The following is an 18,263-nucleotide window of genomic DNA, read 5'->3' as shown; positions in this document are numbered from 1 at the left end:
AAATTGGACATTAAACTGCCTGAGGATCCAGCCATACCTCTCTTGGGCATATACCCAAAAGATGCCTCAACATATAAAAGAGACACGTGCTCCACTATGTTCATCGCAGCCTTATTTATAATAGCCAGAAACTGGAAAGAACCCAGATGCCCTTCAACAGAGGAATGGATACAGAAAATGTGGTACATCTACACAATGGAATATTACTCAGCTATCAAAAACAACGACTTTATGAAATTCGTAGGCAAATGGTTGGAACTGGAAAATATCATCCTGAGTGAGCTAACCCAATCACAGAAAGACATACATGGTATGCACTCATTGATAAGTGGCTATTAGCCCAAATGCTTGAATTACCCTAGATCCCTAGAACAAACGAAACTCAAGACGGATGATCAAAATGTGAATGCTTCACTCCTTCTTTAAATGAGGAAAAAGAATACCCTTGGCAGGGAAGGGAGAGGCAAAGATTAAAACAGAGACTGAAGGAACACCCATTCAGAGCCTGCCCCACAGGTGGCCCATACATATACAGCCACCCAATTAGACAAGATAGATGAAGCAAAGAAGTGCAGACCGACAGGAGCCGGATGTAGATCGCTCCTGAGAGACACAGCCAGAATACAGCAAATACAGAGGCGAATGCCAGCAGCAAACCACTGAACTGAGAATAGGTCCCCCGTTGAAGGAATCAGAGAAAGAACTGGAAGAGCTTGAAGGTGCTCGAGACCCCAAAAGTACAACAATGTCAAGCAACCAGAGCTTCCAGGGACTAAGCCACTACCTAAAGACTATACATGGACTGACCCTGGACTCTGTCCCCATAGGTAGCAATGAATATCCTAGTAAGAGCACCAGTGGAAGGGGAAGCCCTGGGTCCTGCTAAGACTGAACCCCCAGTGAACTAGACTATGCGGGGAGGGTGGCAATGGGGGGAGGTTTGGGAGGGGAACACCCACAAGGAAGGGGAGGGGGGAGGGTGATGTCTGTCCGGAAACCGGGAAAGGGAATAACACTTGAAATGTATATAAGAAATACTCAAGATAATAAAAAAAATAATAAAAAAAAATGGGGTTCAGCGCTAAACAAAGAATTCACAGCTGAGGAATGCCGAATGGCTGAGAAACACCTAAAGAAATGTTCAACATCTTTAGTCATTAGGGAAATGCAAATCAAAACAACCCTGAGATTTCACCTCACACCAGTGAGAATGGCTAAGATCAAAAACTCAGGTGACAGCAGATGCTGGTGAGGATATGGAGAAAGAGGAACACTCCTCCATTGTTGGTGGGATTGCAGACTGGTAAAACCATTCTGGAAATCAGTCTGGAGGTTCCTCAGAAAATTGAACATTGAACTGCCTGAGGATCCAGCCATACCTCTCTTGGGCATATACCCAAAAGATGCCTCAACATATAAAAGAGACACGTGCTCCACTATGTTCATCGCAGCCTTATTTATGATAGCCAGAAGCTGGAAAGAACCCAGATGCCCTTCAACAGAGGAATGGATACAGAAAATGTGGTACATCTACACAATGGAATATTACTCAGCTATCAAAAACAACGAGTTTATGAAATTCATAGGCAAATGGTTGGAACTGGAAAATATCATCCTGAGTGAGCTAACCCAATCACAGAAAGACATACATGGTATGCACTCATTGATAAGTGGCTATTAGCCCAAATGCTTGAATTACCCTAGATCCCTAGAACAAACGAAACTCAAGACGGATGATCAAAATGTGAATGCTTCACTCCTTCTTTAAATGAGGAAAAAGAATACCCTTGGCAGGGAAGGGAGAGGCAAAGATTAAAACAGAGACTGAAGGAACACCCATTCAGAGCCTGCTCCACATGTGGCCCATACATATACAGCCACCCAATTAGACAAGATGGATGAAGCAAAGAAGTGCAGACCGACAGGAGCCGGATGTAGATCGCTCCTGAGAGACACAGCCAGAATACAGCAAATACAGAGGCGAATGCCAGCAGCAAACCACTGAAATGAGAATAGGTCCCCTGTTGAAGGAATCAGAGAAAGAACTGGAAGAGCTTGAAGGGGCTCGAGACCCCAAAAGTACAACAATGCCAAGCAACCAGAGCTTCCAGGGACTAAGCCACTACCTAAAGACTATACATGGACTGACCCTGGACTCTGACCCCATAGGTAGCAATGAATATCCTAGTAAGAGCACCAGTGGAAGGGGAAGCCCTGGGTCCTGCAAAGACTGAACCCCCAGTGAACTAGTCTATGGGGGGAGGGTGGCAATGGGGGGAGGGTTGGGAGGGGAATACCCATAAGGAAGGGGAGGGGGGAGGGGGATGTTTGCCCGGAAACCGGGAAAGGGAATAACACTCGAAATGTATATAAGAAATACTCAAGTTAATAAAAAAAAAGGGGGGGGGGAACAAGAATACCCTTGGCAGTGAATAGAGAGGCAAAGATTAAAACAGAGACAGAAGGAACACCCATTCAGAGCCTGCCCCACATGTGGCCCATACATATACAGCCACCCAATTAGACAAGATGGATGAAGCATAGAAGTGCAGGCCGACAGGAGCCAGATGTAGTTCTCTCCTGAGAGACAGAGCCAGAATACAGCAACTACAGAGGCGAATGCCAGCAGCAAACCACTGAACTGAGAATAGGACCCCTGTTGAAGGAATCAGAGAAAGAACTGGAAGAGCTTGAAGGGGCTTGAGACTCCTTATGAACAACAATGCCAAGCAACTAGAGCTTCCAGGGACTAAGCCACTACCTAAAGACTATACATGGACTGACCCTGGACTCTGACCTCATAGGTAGCATTGAATATCCTAGTAAGATCACCAGTGGAAGGGGAAGCCCTGGGTCCTGCTAAGACTGAACCCCCAGTGAACGTGAATGTGGGGGGAGGGCAGCAATGGGGGGAGGGTGCGGAGGGGAACACCCCTAAAGAAAGGGAGGGAGAGGGATTAGGGGGATGTTTGCCCTGAAAGCGGGAAAGGAAATAACATTCGAAATGTATATATGAAATACTCAAGTTAATAAAAAAAATAAAAAATAAAATAAAATAAAATAAAAAAAAGAGTTCAATGGTGCATGTGTCATGTCTCACTTGGAAACTAAGAGAACAGCCTAACAGTTTGTAAAATCCGTTCTCTCCTTCCTCTGTGTGGGTTGTGAAGGTGAGACTCAAGTTGTCAACCTTGGTGGCAAATGCCTTTACCCACTGAGCCATTTGCTTGGCCCCCTCAGTAAATGGTCTTATCTATCACTCCTTAAACAGCCAGATAGAAGATTCAGATCATTTAGGCTCTCAATGAGTACTGGGCCTTTGCTGCTGATTGTTTTTTATGATGAAAACGTAATTGGAATCGAACCAATTCCAATTCTTAAAACTGTCAGAAAGGTCAACAAGAAGGCAATTTTTATGGTCAACCATATATAGAATAATTTGAGGTTTGAATCTCTATCCCTCCAGAAATGTCTGAAATAGTTCCGTGTCTTGCTGTCCTCTGTGTGAAATGTGCTGCTGTAGAGGGATGCCAGACAGAGAATGACTTTCTGAACAGTTCCACTTTATCTGTAATCGAGCACATTGATGAAAGGCAGGAGAGCCACATTTAACTGGAGTACACATTAACAAGGAGAGGTCCGGTAACTTAGTATCTGCCCATGTTTGGTGTTTAGAACCTTAAAATTAACATGCAGCTCTTACCATAATTTTGAGTGCCGCTGGGACTGTATAGTCCATGGCATTTAGGAGTAGGACAAGACCAAGGATGGACATGAGAAGTTCTCTGAGTCATACACTCTAACTTCTAACATATGCACATGTGTTTCTCATAGAACTGGAGGGCCAATAAAGGAGAAAGAACTTAGATCTTCTGAGTCTAGTGCGAACGTTAAGTTATTCCCCGACTTCTGATTAGCAAGCATTTCTTGCTTCTTGCACCTCCTTTTAAAAGCCATGTTTCAGCCATATAGATAGATAGATAGACAAATAAATAGATAGATAGATAAGATAGATAGATAGATAGATAGATAGATAGATAGATAGATAGATAGATAGAGATAGATAGATACAGATTTTTATATAAATGTATACAGAAATATATTCTATTGTACATATATAAAATATATAATACATAGTACATATTTTATTTTATATTGTACTTGCTGGTTTTGTGCGTCAACTTGACCCAAGCTGGAGTTATCACAGAGATAGGAGTCTCCTTTGAGGAAATGCCTCCATGAGATCCAGCTGTAAGGCATTTTCTCAATTAGTGATCAAGGGTGGGAGGGCCCATTGTGGGTGGTGCCATCCCTCGGCTGGTGGTCTTGGGTTCTATAAGAAAGCAAGCTGAGCAAGCCAGGGGAAGCAAGCCACTAAGCAACATCCCTCCATGGCCTCTGCATCAGCTCCTGCTTCCTGACCAGCTTGAGTTCCAGCCCTGACTTCCTTTGGTGATGAACAGAAATGTGGAAGTGTAAGCTGAATAAAGCCTTTCCTCCCCTACATGCTACTTGGTCATGATGTTTGTGCAGGAATAGAAACACACACACACACACACACACACACACACACACACACACTATTAAAGTATTAGATACTTTAAATAGAAAGGAATAATCCTTCAAATATCCCATAGTTCACAGAACCTGAAAGGCCCAGAAATGCAGATTCAGAAGTTGTACCTGATACTCCAGAGAGATCCACAGGAGCCATCACTGGGCAGCAACACCACCTGGTGCCCCCACCAGGCTCCTAACGCTCTGATGCCTGTCACTCCTGCCTCACTCAAGCTTCACATGGGTTCCAGGTCAAGTCTTGTCAGTCTTTACACCTTGGCTGCAAGATAAACAGAAAAGGTGAGATTCTCATTTCTATTCTGAGGGACAGAATCCACAGGGGAGGCATGGCACAAGGCAAGAAACCTTTTGAAAGTTTTCTTGTGGCCAAAAATCATGACCGTTTCCCTCCAACTGTTTAATTCAATTTCCATCCACCTAATAAATTTTGTCTCCTCAAAAGCTTCTAGAAACAGGACAGATCTAAAGAAAAGCATACCTCAGAGCCAACGAAACTATTAACCACTGCTTCTCATAGATGAAGATGTCTGTGGCTATTCCCTCACTGTCTCTGGATGTGTGGATATGGATACATTTCACAGTACTAAGACAGTACTGCAGTATGATTTTTTTATACCCTAATTGACTGACAGCTCCTGAGTCTATAACTAACTCAAGGAATAAGGCATATCAAAACAAATATGGAAAGTTATGTGTCCTTCATGCTTGGAATTCACATCCTAACCATTGAGATGTTATGCAAAATGTGTTTCTGGAAGGAATGACTGTTAACATAGATGTTTACAGACAGATGTTTTAACACCTGGAACAGGAAAGCCTCTCCCAATGATTCTGACCAATAACCCGCATCATAAACCTTGGTGGGACTGCTGGGGTTAGAAGGTGGCTGAAGGTACATGGATAGACACCTAACTGCTCTGCGTTGCCAACACATTCGAGATTTACTGTGTGACTTCCAGTTTTACTCACAGCAAAGTTTTAGGTCTTTCATTATCTTCAAATGGCCATCTCAAGCTTTGTTGTTGTTATCCACACAACATAAAATGAAATTTTAGATTACAAAATATCCTTTAAAATGGTAACTTTTTATTATGCCACTAATGTTTTAGTTTTTACTCTTAAAGCATAGTTTTTAATCTAGATTCTTATGTATACCCATTTAATAACCAACTTTAAATTCAGTAATCACATTTCCCCCTAAGCTTTGATTAGAACGATTATGGTAAATGAAAATAAGAAAGTAATTTCTGTAAAGACATTCAAAAGGCATCTTTTGGAAGCCATAAAGCAGCCTTCTAAATGTTTTTCTTTTCCAAGCTTGGGGCCTCCATTTAATAAAAAAAGGGGGCCCAGGAGCGGCAGGACCCCTGCCTGAGACACCGCCGGAACCTGAGGGAAATAGACCTGATAAACAGTTCTCTGCACCCAAATCCCGTGGGAGGGAGAGCTGAACCTTCAGAGAGGCAGACAAGCCTGGGAAACCAGAAGAGACTGCTCTCTGTACATACATCTCGGACACCAGAGAAAAACACCAAAGGCCATCTGGAACCCTGGTGCACTGAAGCTCCTGGAAGGGGCGGCACAGGTCTTCCTGGTTGCTGCCGCCGCAGAGAGCCCTTGGGCAGCACCCCGCGAGCAAACTTGAGCCTCGGGACCACAGGTAAGACCAACTTGTCTGCTGCAAGAGAGCTGCCTGGTGAGATTGGGACACACAGAAGCAGAGTTCATCTAGGACCGGGCACGTCCTGTGTTTGCCGGAGGTCCCACGCCCGCGGATCCCGGCCCGCAGCAGCTCTCTGCTCCCAGACCCTGTGGGAAAGAGACCTCACGCCTGGTCAGGTGGGCACTCCTGAGGCTGCAGAGCAGAAGAGACCACCAACACTGCCCACCCCTGCCCACATCCCTGGCCCAAGAGGAAACTGTATAAGGCCTCTGGGCTCCCGTGGGGGAGGGCCCAGGAGCGGCAGGACCCCTGCCTGAGACACCACCGGAACCTGAGGGAAACAGACCTGATAAACAGTTCTCTGCACCCAAATCCCGTGGGAGGGAGAGCTGAACCTTCAGAGAGGCAGACAAGCCTGGGAAACCAGAAGAGACTGCTCTCTGTACATACATCTCGGACGCCAGAGGAAAACACCAGAGGCCATCTGGAACCCTGGTGCACTGAAGCTCCTGGATGGGGCGGCACAGGTCTTCCTGGTTGTTGCCGCCACAGAGAGCCCATGGGCAGCACCCCGCCTGGTGAACTCCAGACACAGGCCCACAGGAAGAGCTGAAGACCTGTAGAGAGGAAAAACTACACGCCCGAAAGCAGAACACTCTGTCCCCATAACTGACTGAAAGAGAGGAAAACAGGTCTACAGCACTCCTGACACACAGGCTTATAGAACAGTCTAGCCACTGTCAGAAATAGCAGAACAAAGTAACACTAGAGATAATCTGATGGCGAGAGGCAAGCACAGGAACCCAAGCAACAGAAACCAAGACTACATGGCATCATCGGAGCCCAATTCTCCCACCAAAACAAACATGGAATATCCAAACACACCAGAAAAGCAAGATCTAGTTTCAAAATCATATTTGATCATGATGTTGGAGGACTTCAAGAAAGACGTGAAGAACTCCCTTAGAGAACAAGTAGAAGCCTACAGAGAGGAATCGCAAAAATCCCTGAAAGAATTCCAGGAAAACACAATCAAACAGTTGAAGGAATTAAAAATGGAAATAGAAGCAATCAAGAAAGAACACATGGAAACAACCCTGGATATAGAAAACCAAAGGAAGAGACAAGGAGCCGTAGATACAAGCATCACCAACAGAATACAAGAGATGGAAGAGAGAAACTCAGGAGCAGAAAATTCCATAGAAAACATTGACTCAACTGTCAAAGATAATGTAAAGCGGAAAAAGCTACTGGTCCAAAACATACAGGAAATCCAGGACTCAATGAGAAGATCAAACCTAAGGATAATAGGTATAGAAGAGAGTGAAGACTCCCAGCTCAAAGGACCAGTAAATATCTTCAACAGAATCATAGAAGAAAACTTCCCTAACCTAAAAAAAGAGGTGCCCATAGGCATACAAGAAGCCTACAGAACTCCAAATAGATTGGACCAGAAAAGAAACACCTCCCGTCACATAATTGTCAAAACACCAAACGCACAAAATAAAGAAAGAATATTAAAAGCAGTAAGGGAAAAAGGTCAAGTAACATATAAAGGCAGACCTATCAGAATCACACCAGACTTCTCGCCAGAAACTATGAAGGCCAGAAGATCCTGGACTGATGTCATACAGACCCTAAGAGAACACAAATGCCAGCCCAGGTTACTGTATCCAGCAAAACTCTCAATTAACATAGATGGAGAAACCAAGATATTCCATGACAAAACCAAACTTACACAATATCTTTCTACAAATCCAGCACTACAAAGGATAATAAATAGTAAAGCCCAACATAAGGAGGCAAGCTATACCCTAGAAGAAGCAAGAAACTAATCATCTTGGCAACAAAACAAAGAGAATGAAAGCACACAAACATAACCTCACATCCAAATATGAATATAACGGGAAGCAATAATCACTATTCCTTAATATCTCTCAACATCAATGGCCTTAACTCCCCAATAAAAAGACATAGATTAACAAACTGGATACGCAACGAGGACCCTGCATTCTGATGCCTACAGGAAACACACCTCAGAGACAAAGACAGACATTACCTCAGAGTGAAAGGCTGGAAAACAATTTTCCAAGCAAATGGTCAGAAGAAGCAAGCTGGAGTAGCCATTCTAATATCAAATAAAATCAATTTTCAACTAAAAGTCATCAAAAAAGATAAGGAAGGACACTTCATATTCATCAAAGGAAAAATCCACCAAGATGAACTCTCAATCCTAAATATCTATGCCCCAAATACAAGGGCACCTACATATGTAAAAGAAACCTTACTAAAGCTCAAAACACACATTGCACCTCACACAATAATAGTGGGAGATTTCAACACCCCACTCTCATCAATGGACAGATCATGGAAACAGAAATTAAACACAGATGTAGACAGACTAAGAGAAGTCATGAGCCAAATGGACTTAATGGATATTTACAGAACATTCTATCCTAAAGCAAAAGGATATACCTTCTTCTCAGCTCCTCATGGTACTTTCTCCAAAATTGACCATATAATTGGTCAAAAAACGGGCCTCAACAGGTACAGAAAAATAGAAATAATCCCATGTGTGCTATCGGACCACCACGGCCTAAAACTGGTCTTCAATAACAATCAAGGAAGAATGCCCACATATACTTGGAAACTGAACAATGCTCTACTCAATGATAACCTGGTCAAGGAAGAAATAAAGAAAGAAATTAAAAACTTTTTAGAATTTAATGAAAATGAAGATACAACATACCCAAACTTATGGGACACAATGAAAGCTGTGCTAAGAGGAAAACTCATAGCGCTGAGTGCCTGCAGAAAGAAACAGGAAAGAGCATATGTCAGCAGCTTGACAGCACACCTAAAAGCTCTAGAACAAAAAGAAGCAAATACACCCAGGAGGAGTAGAAGGCAGGAAATAATCAAACTCAGAGCTGAAATCAACCAAGTAGAAACAAAAAGGACCATAGAAAGAATCAACAGAACCAAAAGTTGGTTCTTTGAGAAAATCAACAAGATAGATAAACCCTTAGCCAGACTAACGAGAGGACACAGAGAGTGTGTCCAAATTAACAAAATCAGAAATGAAAAGGGAGACATAACAACAGATTCAGAGGAAATTCAAAAAATCATCAGATCTTACTATAAAAACCTATATTCAACAAAACTTGAAAATCTTCAGGAAATGGACAATTTCCTAGACAGATACCAGGTACCGAAGTTAAATCAGGAACAGATAAACCAGTTAAACAACCCCATAACTCCTAAGGAAATAGAAGCAGTCATTAAAGGTCTCCCAACCAAAAAGAGCCCAGGTCCAGACGGGTTTAGTGCAGAATTCTATCAAACCTTCATAGAAGACCTCATACCAATATTATCCAAACTATTCCACAAAATTGAAACAGATGGATCACTACCGAATACCTTCTACGAAGCCACAATTACTCTTATACCTAAACCACACAAAGACACAACAAAGAAAGAGAACTTCAGACCAATTTCCCTTATGAATATCGACGCAAAAATACTCACCAAAATTCTGGCAAACCGAATCCAAGAGCACATCAAAACAATCATCCACCATGACCAAGTAGGCTTCATCCCAGGCATGCAGGGATGGTTTAATATACGGAAAACCATCAACGTGATCCATTATATAAACAAACTGAAAGAACAAAACCACATGGTCATTTCATTAGACGCTGAGAAAGCATTTGACAAAATTCAACACCCCTTCATGATAAAAGTCCTGGAAAGAATAGGAATTCAAGGCCCATACCTAAACATAGTAAAAGCCATATACAGCAAACCAGTTGCTAACATTAAACTAAATGGAGAGAAACTTGAAGCAATCCCACTAAAATCAGGGACTAGACAGGGCTGCCCACTCTCTCCCTACTTATTCAATATAGTTCTTGAAGTTCTAGCCAGATCAATCAGACAACAAAAGGAGGTCAAGGGGATACAGATCGGAAAAGAAGAAGTCAAAATATCACTATTTGCAGATGATATGATAGTATATTTAAGTGATCCCAAACGTTCCACCAGAGAACTACTAAAGCTGATAGACAACTTCAGCAAAGTGGCTGGGTATAAAATTAACTCAAATAAATCAGTTGCCTTCCTCTATACAAAAGAGAAACAAGCCGAGAAGGAAATTAGGGAAACGACACCCTTCATAATAGACCCAAATAATATAAAGTACCTCGGTGTGACTTTAACAAAGCAAGTAAAAGATCTGTACAATAAGAACTTCAAGACACTGAAGAAGGAAATTGAGGAAGACCTCAGAAGATGGAAAGATCTCCCATGCTCATGGATTGCCAGGATTAATATAGTAAAAATGGCCATTTTACCAAAAGCAATCTACAGATTCAATGCAATCCCCATCAAAATACCAATCCAATTCTTCAAAGAGTTAGACAGAACAATTTGCAAATTCATCTGGAATAACAAAAAACCCAGGATAGCTAAAGCTATCCTCAACAATAAAAGGACTTCAGGGGGAATCACTATCCCTAAACTCAAGCAGTATTACAGAGCAATAGTGATAAAAACTGCATGGTATTGGTACAGAGACAGACAGATAGACCAATGGAATAGAATTGAAGACCCAGAAATGAACCCACACACCTATGGTCACTTGATTTTTGACAAAGGAGCCAAAACCATCAAATGGAAAAAAGATAGCATTTTCAGCAAATGGTGCTGGTTCAACTGGAGGTCAACATGTAGAAGAATGCAGATCGATCCATGCTTATCACCCTGTACAAAGCTTAAGTCCAAGTGGATCAAGGACCTCCACATCAAACCAGATACACTCAAACTAATGGAAGAAAAATTAGGGCAGCATCTGGAACACATGGACACTGGAAAAAATTTCCTAAACAAAACACCAATGGCTTACGCTCTAAGATCAAGAATCGACAAATGGGATCTCATAAAACTGCAAAGCTTTTGTAAGGCAAAGGACACTGTGGTTAGGACAAAACAGCAACCAACAGATTGGGAAAAGATCTTTACCAATCCTACAACAGATAGAGGCCTTATATCCAAAATATACAAAGAACTCAAGAAGTTAGACCACAGGGAGACAAATAACCCTATTAAAAATGGGGTTCAGAGCTAAACAAAGAATTCACAGCTGAGGAATGCCGAATGGCTGAGAAACACCTAAAGAAATGTTCAACATCTTTAGTCATAAGGGAAATGCAAATCAAAACAACCCTGAGATTTCACCTCACACCAGTGAGAATGGCTAAGATCAAAAACTCAGGTGACAGCAGATGCTGGCGAGGATGTGGAGAAAGAGGAACACTCCTCCATTGTTGGTGGGATTGCAGACTGGTACAACCATTCTGGAAATCAGTCTGGAGGTTCCTCAGAAAATTGGACATTGATCTGCCTGAGGATCCAGCCATACCTCTCTTGGGCATATACCCAAAAGATGCCTCAACATATAAAAGAGACACGTGCTCCACTATGTTCATCGCAGCCTTATTTATAATAGCCAGAAACTGGAAAGAACCCAGATGCCCTTCAACAGAGGAATGGATACAGAAAATGTGGTACATCTACACAATGGAATATTACTCAGCTATCAAAAACAACGACTTTATGAAATTCGTAGGCAAATGGTTGGAACTGGAAAATATCATCCTGAGTGAGGTAACCCAATCACAGAAAGACATACATGGTATGCACTCATTGATAAGTGGCTATTAGCCCAAATGCTTGAATTACCCTAGATACCTAGAACAAATGAAACTCAAGACGGATGATCAAAATGTGAATGCTTCACTCCTTCTTTAAAAGGGGAACAAGAATACCCTTGGCAGGGAAGAGAGAGGCAAAGATTAAAACAGAGAATGAAGGAACACCCATTCAGAGCCTGCCCCACATGTGGCCCATACATATACAGCCACCCAATTAGACAAGATGGATGAAGCAAAGAAGTGCAGATCGACAGGAGCCGGATGTAGATCGCTCCTGAGAGACACAGCCAGAATACAGCAAATACAGAGGCGAATGCCAGCAGCAAACCACTGAACTGAGAATAGGACCCCCGTTGAAGGAATCAGAGAAAGAACTGGAAGAGCTTGAAGGGGCTCGAGACCCCATATGTACAACAATGCTAAGCAACCAGAGCTTCCAGGGACTAAGCCACTACCTAAAGCCTATACATGGACTGACCCTGGACTCTGACCTCATAGGTAGCAATGAATATCCTAGTAAGAGCACCAGTGGAAGGAGAAGCCCTGGGTCCTGCTAAGACTGAACCCCCAGTGAACTAGACTGGTGGGGGGAGGGCGGCAATGGGGGGAGGGTTGGGAGGGGAGCACCCATAAGGAAGGGGAGGGGGGAGGGGGATGTTTGCCCGGATACCGGGAAAGGGAATAACACTCGAAATGTATATAAGAAATACTCAAGTTAATTAAAAAAAGAGAGAGAGAGAGAGAGAGAAGGGAAAAGGAAGGGAAGCAATTGAAGAGAGCACAGAGAGAAAAAAAAGGGGGGGCTCTAAAGACAAGCAGATTCCACGTTCTTTCATGATCCATCCACTGTCTTTGCCTTGGTCTCCCTTAGGACTGGATTGTAGCTGGCTTATCACACAAAGGGTGCTCAATGCATGCTGCTGAATCAATTTCTGGTCTCTCCCAGAAGACCAGGAACACAGAGACTCTAGCAGAACATCACACACACATGCTACACACACACACACACACACACACACACACACACACACACACACTACACACACACACACACACACTCACACACTTCACAGCAGGAAGTTCAGGAGCAAAACGAAGAAATAGAGTTAACAACAAATTTACATCTACCTGCCCCAAGCTTTCCTTAGTTCTAAACTATCTTGGCCAATGCTCACCTTTGACCTTTCTTAATGAACAAAAGTGTACAACTGCACACATCTAATTGAGTCTCTGGAGAGGCTGCCATACTGTAAAACTGATTTGTAATACCTTGTTGGATAATTTCTGCTGACTAACTGCCATACACTTAAATTGATAACATCCCATTACATAATCCCCTCACAACGGGACCTTTCACACTGTACTTTGAAAACTATGCTGATCGTGTGATAAAGATGACGAAATGAAGACTGAAAACAGCGTGATTAGCAGAGGTTTTATAGCATCTTATACTCACAGTAGTAAAACCAAGAAAAACACAGGAGAAGTTTCATTAAGGCCTGTGAACTTATAAAAGATTCTATACAGCTCTATTAGGGTGCGAAATAATACAATTCTTTGCATGAGTGGATCCCTCTAATTAACTCAAATCCCCACCCCCAACTCCAGAAATGAAAAGTTTTCAGAAACCATCACTGAATCTTTTATCTCTATCCTTTATCCCCCAGTCCCCGACAGACAAACACACACACACACACACACACACACACACACACACACACACACACCCCACATGATGTTTTGATGCAAATATTTCATCCCTCTACCTTCTAGAAGAAATTGGCTAGCGTCACATTCTAGGGGCCAGTCAGAGGGAAGGGTAAAATCAGAAAGGGGAAACCAAGATATCTGTTTTTGTCCTCCAAGGAGCATAGCTGGACCTTGCATAGACTACTTTAACTTAGTCCCTGGCTCCCCTTAATAACAACGCTCTGAAAACCACTTTAATTTTCACTGTATCTTCCCAATGGACAAGGTGAAATTTTATTACTGAAAACAGAATTCCATGCTCTAGGCTTCACACTTTCTTCTTGCCCTGTGCTAGCTCCCTTTCTTCATCTGCAAACTTAATTCTGTTTCCAAACTCATGTCTTCTGCTGGAACATGAAAATGAGCAGCAGCTGTGAAGGTCACGCTGACTTTCACCATTTACTAGGGGCTAAGAACCTTAACAAGAGGATCGAAGCTAAATTCTAGAGTTCTCCTTAAGTGTCTGCCATCTAAATTGAGACCACAACCAGTTTTAATTGAACATAAAAATCTCCTATTTGATCCTAAGCAGTGGAACAGTGTTTTCATTTGCAAGTAAGTAGATATTGGACTTGTTCCCAAGAGACGCTAAATTTCAGTGATAAGTTGCAATATTATCACAGTCAAAGAAAGGCTTGGAACGTTTTCTAGTCTCTGGAGAAACACCAACCTCTGTGGCAATGTAATTAGTAATTTAAGTGTGCGTTGAAGCGGCAGACAGAGCCTTGGCTAGGCACACAGTCATTCTTCCTCTCTGTACAACAGACACGGTTTAAATGGGATGTCTGCTTTCAAAGAATGTTGCAGAGCCGGAAGAACAATGCACCCTCTTCAGCCCTTCATGCATCGGTTTCTTGTTTAAAAGAAAGGGCTCTACCACCTTTTAAGTCTGACCTCACTGTTAACCTGATTCTTTGTCCTGTCTCTGACTCTAGGGCACATTACAGCCTTGAAATCCCTGAGCCTTTCAAGAGGTGGTAGAGAAGCGTGGAAAGTGGAGGGAGAGCTTCTGTGGCCTGTCACGCCCTACTCTGTGCAACTTGACATGTTTAAAATTGTCATCGCGGGCTTGGAAATTTAGCTCAGTGGTAGAGCGCTCGCCTAGCCAAACGCAAGACCCTGGGTTCGGTCCTCAGCTCCGGGGGGAAAAAAGTTTTCATTAGTAGGAAACTTATGCTAACTTAAGTTATGCTAACTTATCTGTCTTCTTGGCAGGAGAAACCTGTCTGTACTTGACATTGTTTCTTCTCTTCACCGCAGTCTTTAAACTCTGCTTTCTAACGTACATCCTTCTTAGCATAGGGATATACGGCATGACCCAAACATTACCCAGGCTAACGACAGAAAGGAAATGACGCCAGGCAATGTAAGTTTGCATATGCTGTTTCACCACAAATTTATTGTCTATAGCTGAAATCAGGATCTCACCAATCCCATTTCATCTGCCCAGTAATCCGTGGGGGAGGGGCAGAAGCTGTCTAGTGTTGTTAACTGCAAAGGCTCAATCTTTTCATTCTGATAAACTAGCTACTTGTCATAATAACATCTCTATAGTTCCATCCTATATAAAATACTCCAGGAATTTATTTCCCTCTGCGTCTGTTTCTTCATTTTCCAGTTCGTACTTCTTCATGGCAACAAAATAGCGAATGAAAGTCTCTCCCAGTGCCTGCTTCAGACACTCATCTTGCTCTAGGGCGGCGAGGGCATCTTCCATCTTCAAAGGGATCTCGGAAGGTTCTGGTTGATAGAGATCCTGGCTCTCATCGGATTCAGCCGCAGCACCATCACTGCTCTGAAGACCATCCAAGCCTGCTGCCACAGTAGCGGCCAATACCAGGTAAGGGTTCGCGGTTGCCGAACCTAATTTATTTTCTATCTGGGTGCCTTTTTCACCATGACACTTGACGTTCAAGGCACAGCTGTTGTCGTTGTATCCCCACGTGGTGGGCACGCTGTCCTTCAGGTCTCTGCTGTCCTTGCAGTAGCGTTTGCGGCAGTTGACAGCAGGGGCCATCAGGCAGCTGAGAGCCGCAGAGTGCTTCAGCAGGCCTGCCAACCACTTCTTCCCGGTGAGCGTGAGCCTCTCCACCCCAGAACCACTGTAGAACATGTTTGTCTTCCCGCTCACATCCCAGATGCTATGAGACAAAATTCCTGAGTTGCAGAATCCAGTCTCAATTACAAGGCTTGCTATGTAGTTATATCTCCTGGCCACTTCTTGGACACCTGTTCTGAGGGTGAAGGCATTATCCGCTGAGCTAATGCCAAACTCCGGGAGAAAACAGATCTCCATTTGCCCAGGCCTGGTAGAAGAGGAGAAGCTCTCCACATTTGCCCCTGTGTGATACAAGCCGTCAACCAGCTCCTGCATGAAGGGCTGGTCATGATTACTTAGTAATGTCGAGGCAGGAAAAGATATGGTCTTTGAATTGATCACTTCGGGCACACCGAAAATGCAGAAATCATAGATGAAGGCAGACAGCAGAGAGAAGCCGGCATCCTGCAGCTGGCGCAACTGCCTCTTGGCGATGTACCTAGGGGACGTCAGCAGAGGCTCGCCCGTCACAGTGAAGGTGTCACAAATCACCCGCGCAGTCCTCTCTGCCCAAGGCAAGACTCTAAAGGTCGACAGCTCTGGCATGAGGACTATGTCACTATTGAAGCACGTGGCTCGTATGTGATTTACCTCATTGTCCTTAGGGTTCGGCATCAATTCCAGATAACCACGGGGCATGAAAACTCCATGGATCACTTTTTCCTGAAGACGACAAGGGACAAATTAACTGGGTTCTAAAACCTGAAGATAAAACGTGAAGATAAACCAATTGGGGAGAGAAGATCTTAATAATAAGAAAGGGAAGCTTAATTATCTGTGAGTTAACATTAACTGTCAGATGAGGTTTTTTAAAAATCAAAATAAATAATAAAAATTTGAAACACTGAAAGAGCTATTTTCTCTTAAAGACTTTTGACAATTTTTTAATATTTTAACACAAGCCTTGATATGTATTTAGATATGGAAAACAGCAATCAAAACTGCTTCATGTAGCTATACATAAATGCTTTAAAGATAAACAAAGGCACTACAGAGCAAAAGACAGGGTTTATAACGTTATGGAAATACTTAAAATTATAAACAAAACTTTATAATGAATTCTATTTTTATAGCACTGTTTCTAAGATCCCAAGTAAGGCTTTCCTTTGATTGGATATATTGTATTTTTTATTTTTACTTTATATATTTAAGGGTTATGCTGTGATCATTCCATACGTGTAAACAACATATAGATCACATGGTCTCCATTTCCTCTCATTGTTGACAATATATAATAAGTCCTTATCAACTATACTCACTACACTATGTCAGAGGACTAGAATTTACAACTCCTGTCTGCGTTTTGATGTTCATTAACAAACCTTCCTCTATTCATTTTCCCTTCCTGTTTCCTAGCCTTGCCCAGAAGAACATCCTATTTAGATCAACATTTTAGTATCCATTTGTGAAAGAGAACATACAGCATTTGTTTCTGTGTCTAACTTATTTCACTGGATTTAATTATTTTCGTGTCCAAATAATGTATGTATACATGGGTATATATGTATATACATATATATGCCATATTTTCTTTATCTTTTCATTCATCAATACTAATCCTGATTGATTGTGAATAGTGTAGTAATAAATAGGTCCACCACATAATCCAGTTCTCTCACATCTAGATAAGTATAAGTACTACTTATAAGTATTAATAAGTAATAAATTATAACATCTATTAAAAAGAGATAAGTAATGCCATGATTGTGCTTTATTCTATTGTACTATTGTAACCCCTGGCTGACTCTAAAAATTCTACTTTAGGAATCTCAGATCTTTGTTGGAGAAGAGACTGTGGTCAGACACAGGACATCTGTCTCAGATCCCAAGAGCCAGAATTTCACTTACACAACCCACTTAAGAAGTACCCACTTCATTGTCTCACAGAGTCCCAGAAAATTTTTCTGTGGCTGTGAACCTCTGTCTTTGAAGCTATAGTTTCCAAATGTAGCATACCAGTCTGTATGGACTGGATCTCAGCACATCCAAGTCCTAGTTAAATTTCTTTTGTTAATTGCTGGAATGGAGTTAGGAAAGTTACTGGATGATGTGAGCCCTTGTCAGCCATGTGTCTCTTAGGTCCAATGGACTTACTCATGCATTTAATGTTGTTATGTGCTGGGAAACAGAGGTTAACATGAAGTTATAAAGCTGGACAGATATATTTAAAAAAAAACTTTGGAAATTATCTAAGAATCTCAACAAGCCTTCACATGGGTGGAGGAAAGACCCTGACTGTTAAAAGTGGTTTCCACAAACTCACCGAACATCATGGGGTTCATATAAACATCCTAATGCTCCACAAACAACATTAGTTTGCTCATATCATCCTCAGAAACACCCCAAAATGGCTACTATGTAGGAATAGCAACTCTACAAGATCATATTGACTGGTTCACTACCTACCACTTTTCATATATTCTCGAGTGCTATTGACTTAACTCTTATTTTGTGTTTTCTTGGT

The 18,263-nt window shown here is 42.3% G+C and overlaps 1 protein-coding gene across 2 annotated transcripts in view; it reads right to left on the bottom strand.

Moving 5' to 3' along the window:
* Positions 1-15,068: 15,068 nt before the first annotated feature.
* Lgsn (lengsin, lens protein with glutamine synthetase domain) overlaps positions 15,069-18,263 on the bottom strand; it is a 31,582-nt gene continuing 28,387 nt past the window's right edge. Inside the window, exon 6 of one of the 2 annotated variants that reach the window (XM_087565919.1) lies at positions 15,069-16,462. In XM_087565919.1, coding sequence (XP_087422045.1) covers positions 15,263-16,462 — 1,200 coding nt within the window. In that variant the 3' untranslated portion in view covers positions 15,069-15,262. The remainder of the gene's footprint in view (positions 16,463-18,263) is intronic. The other variant, NM_181383.2, reaches the window with a different exon arrangement.

Source organism: Rattus norvegicus, chromosome 9 (assembly GCF_021556685.1).
Source record: "Rattus norvegicus strain SHRSP/BbbUtx chromosome 9, alternate assembly SHRSP_T2T, whole genome shotgun sequence".
NCBI lineage: Eukaryota > Metazoa > Chordata > Mammalia > Rodentia > Muridae > Rattus > Rattus norvegicus.
The sequence above is the reverse complement of the archived record's forward strand: the minus strand, read 5'-3'. Positions and strand labels throughout refer to the sequence as shown.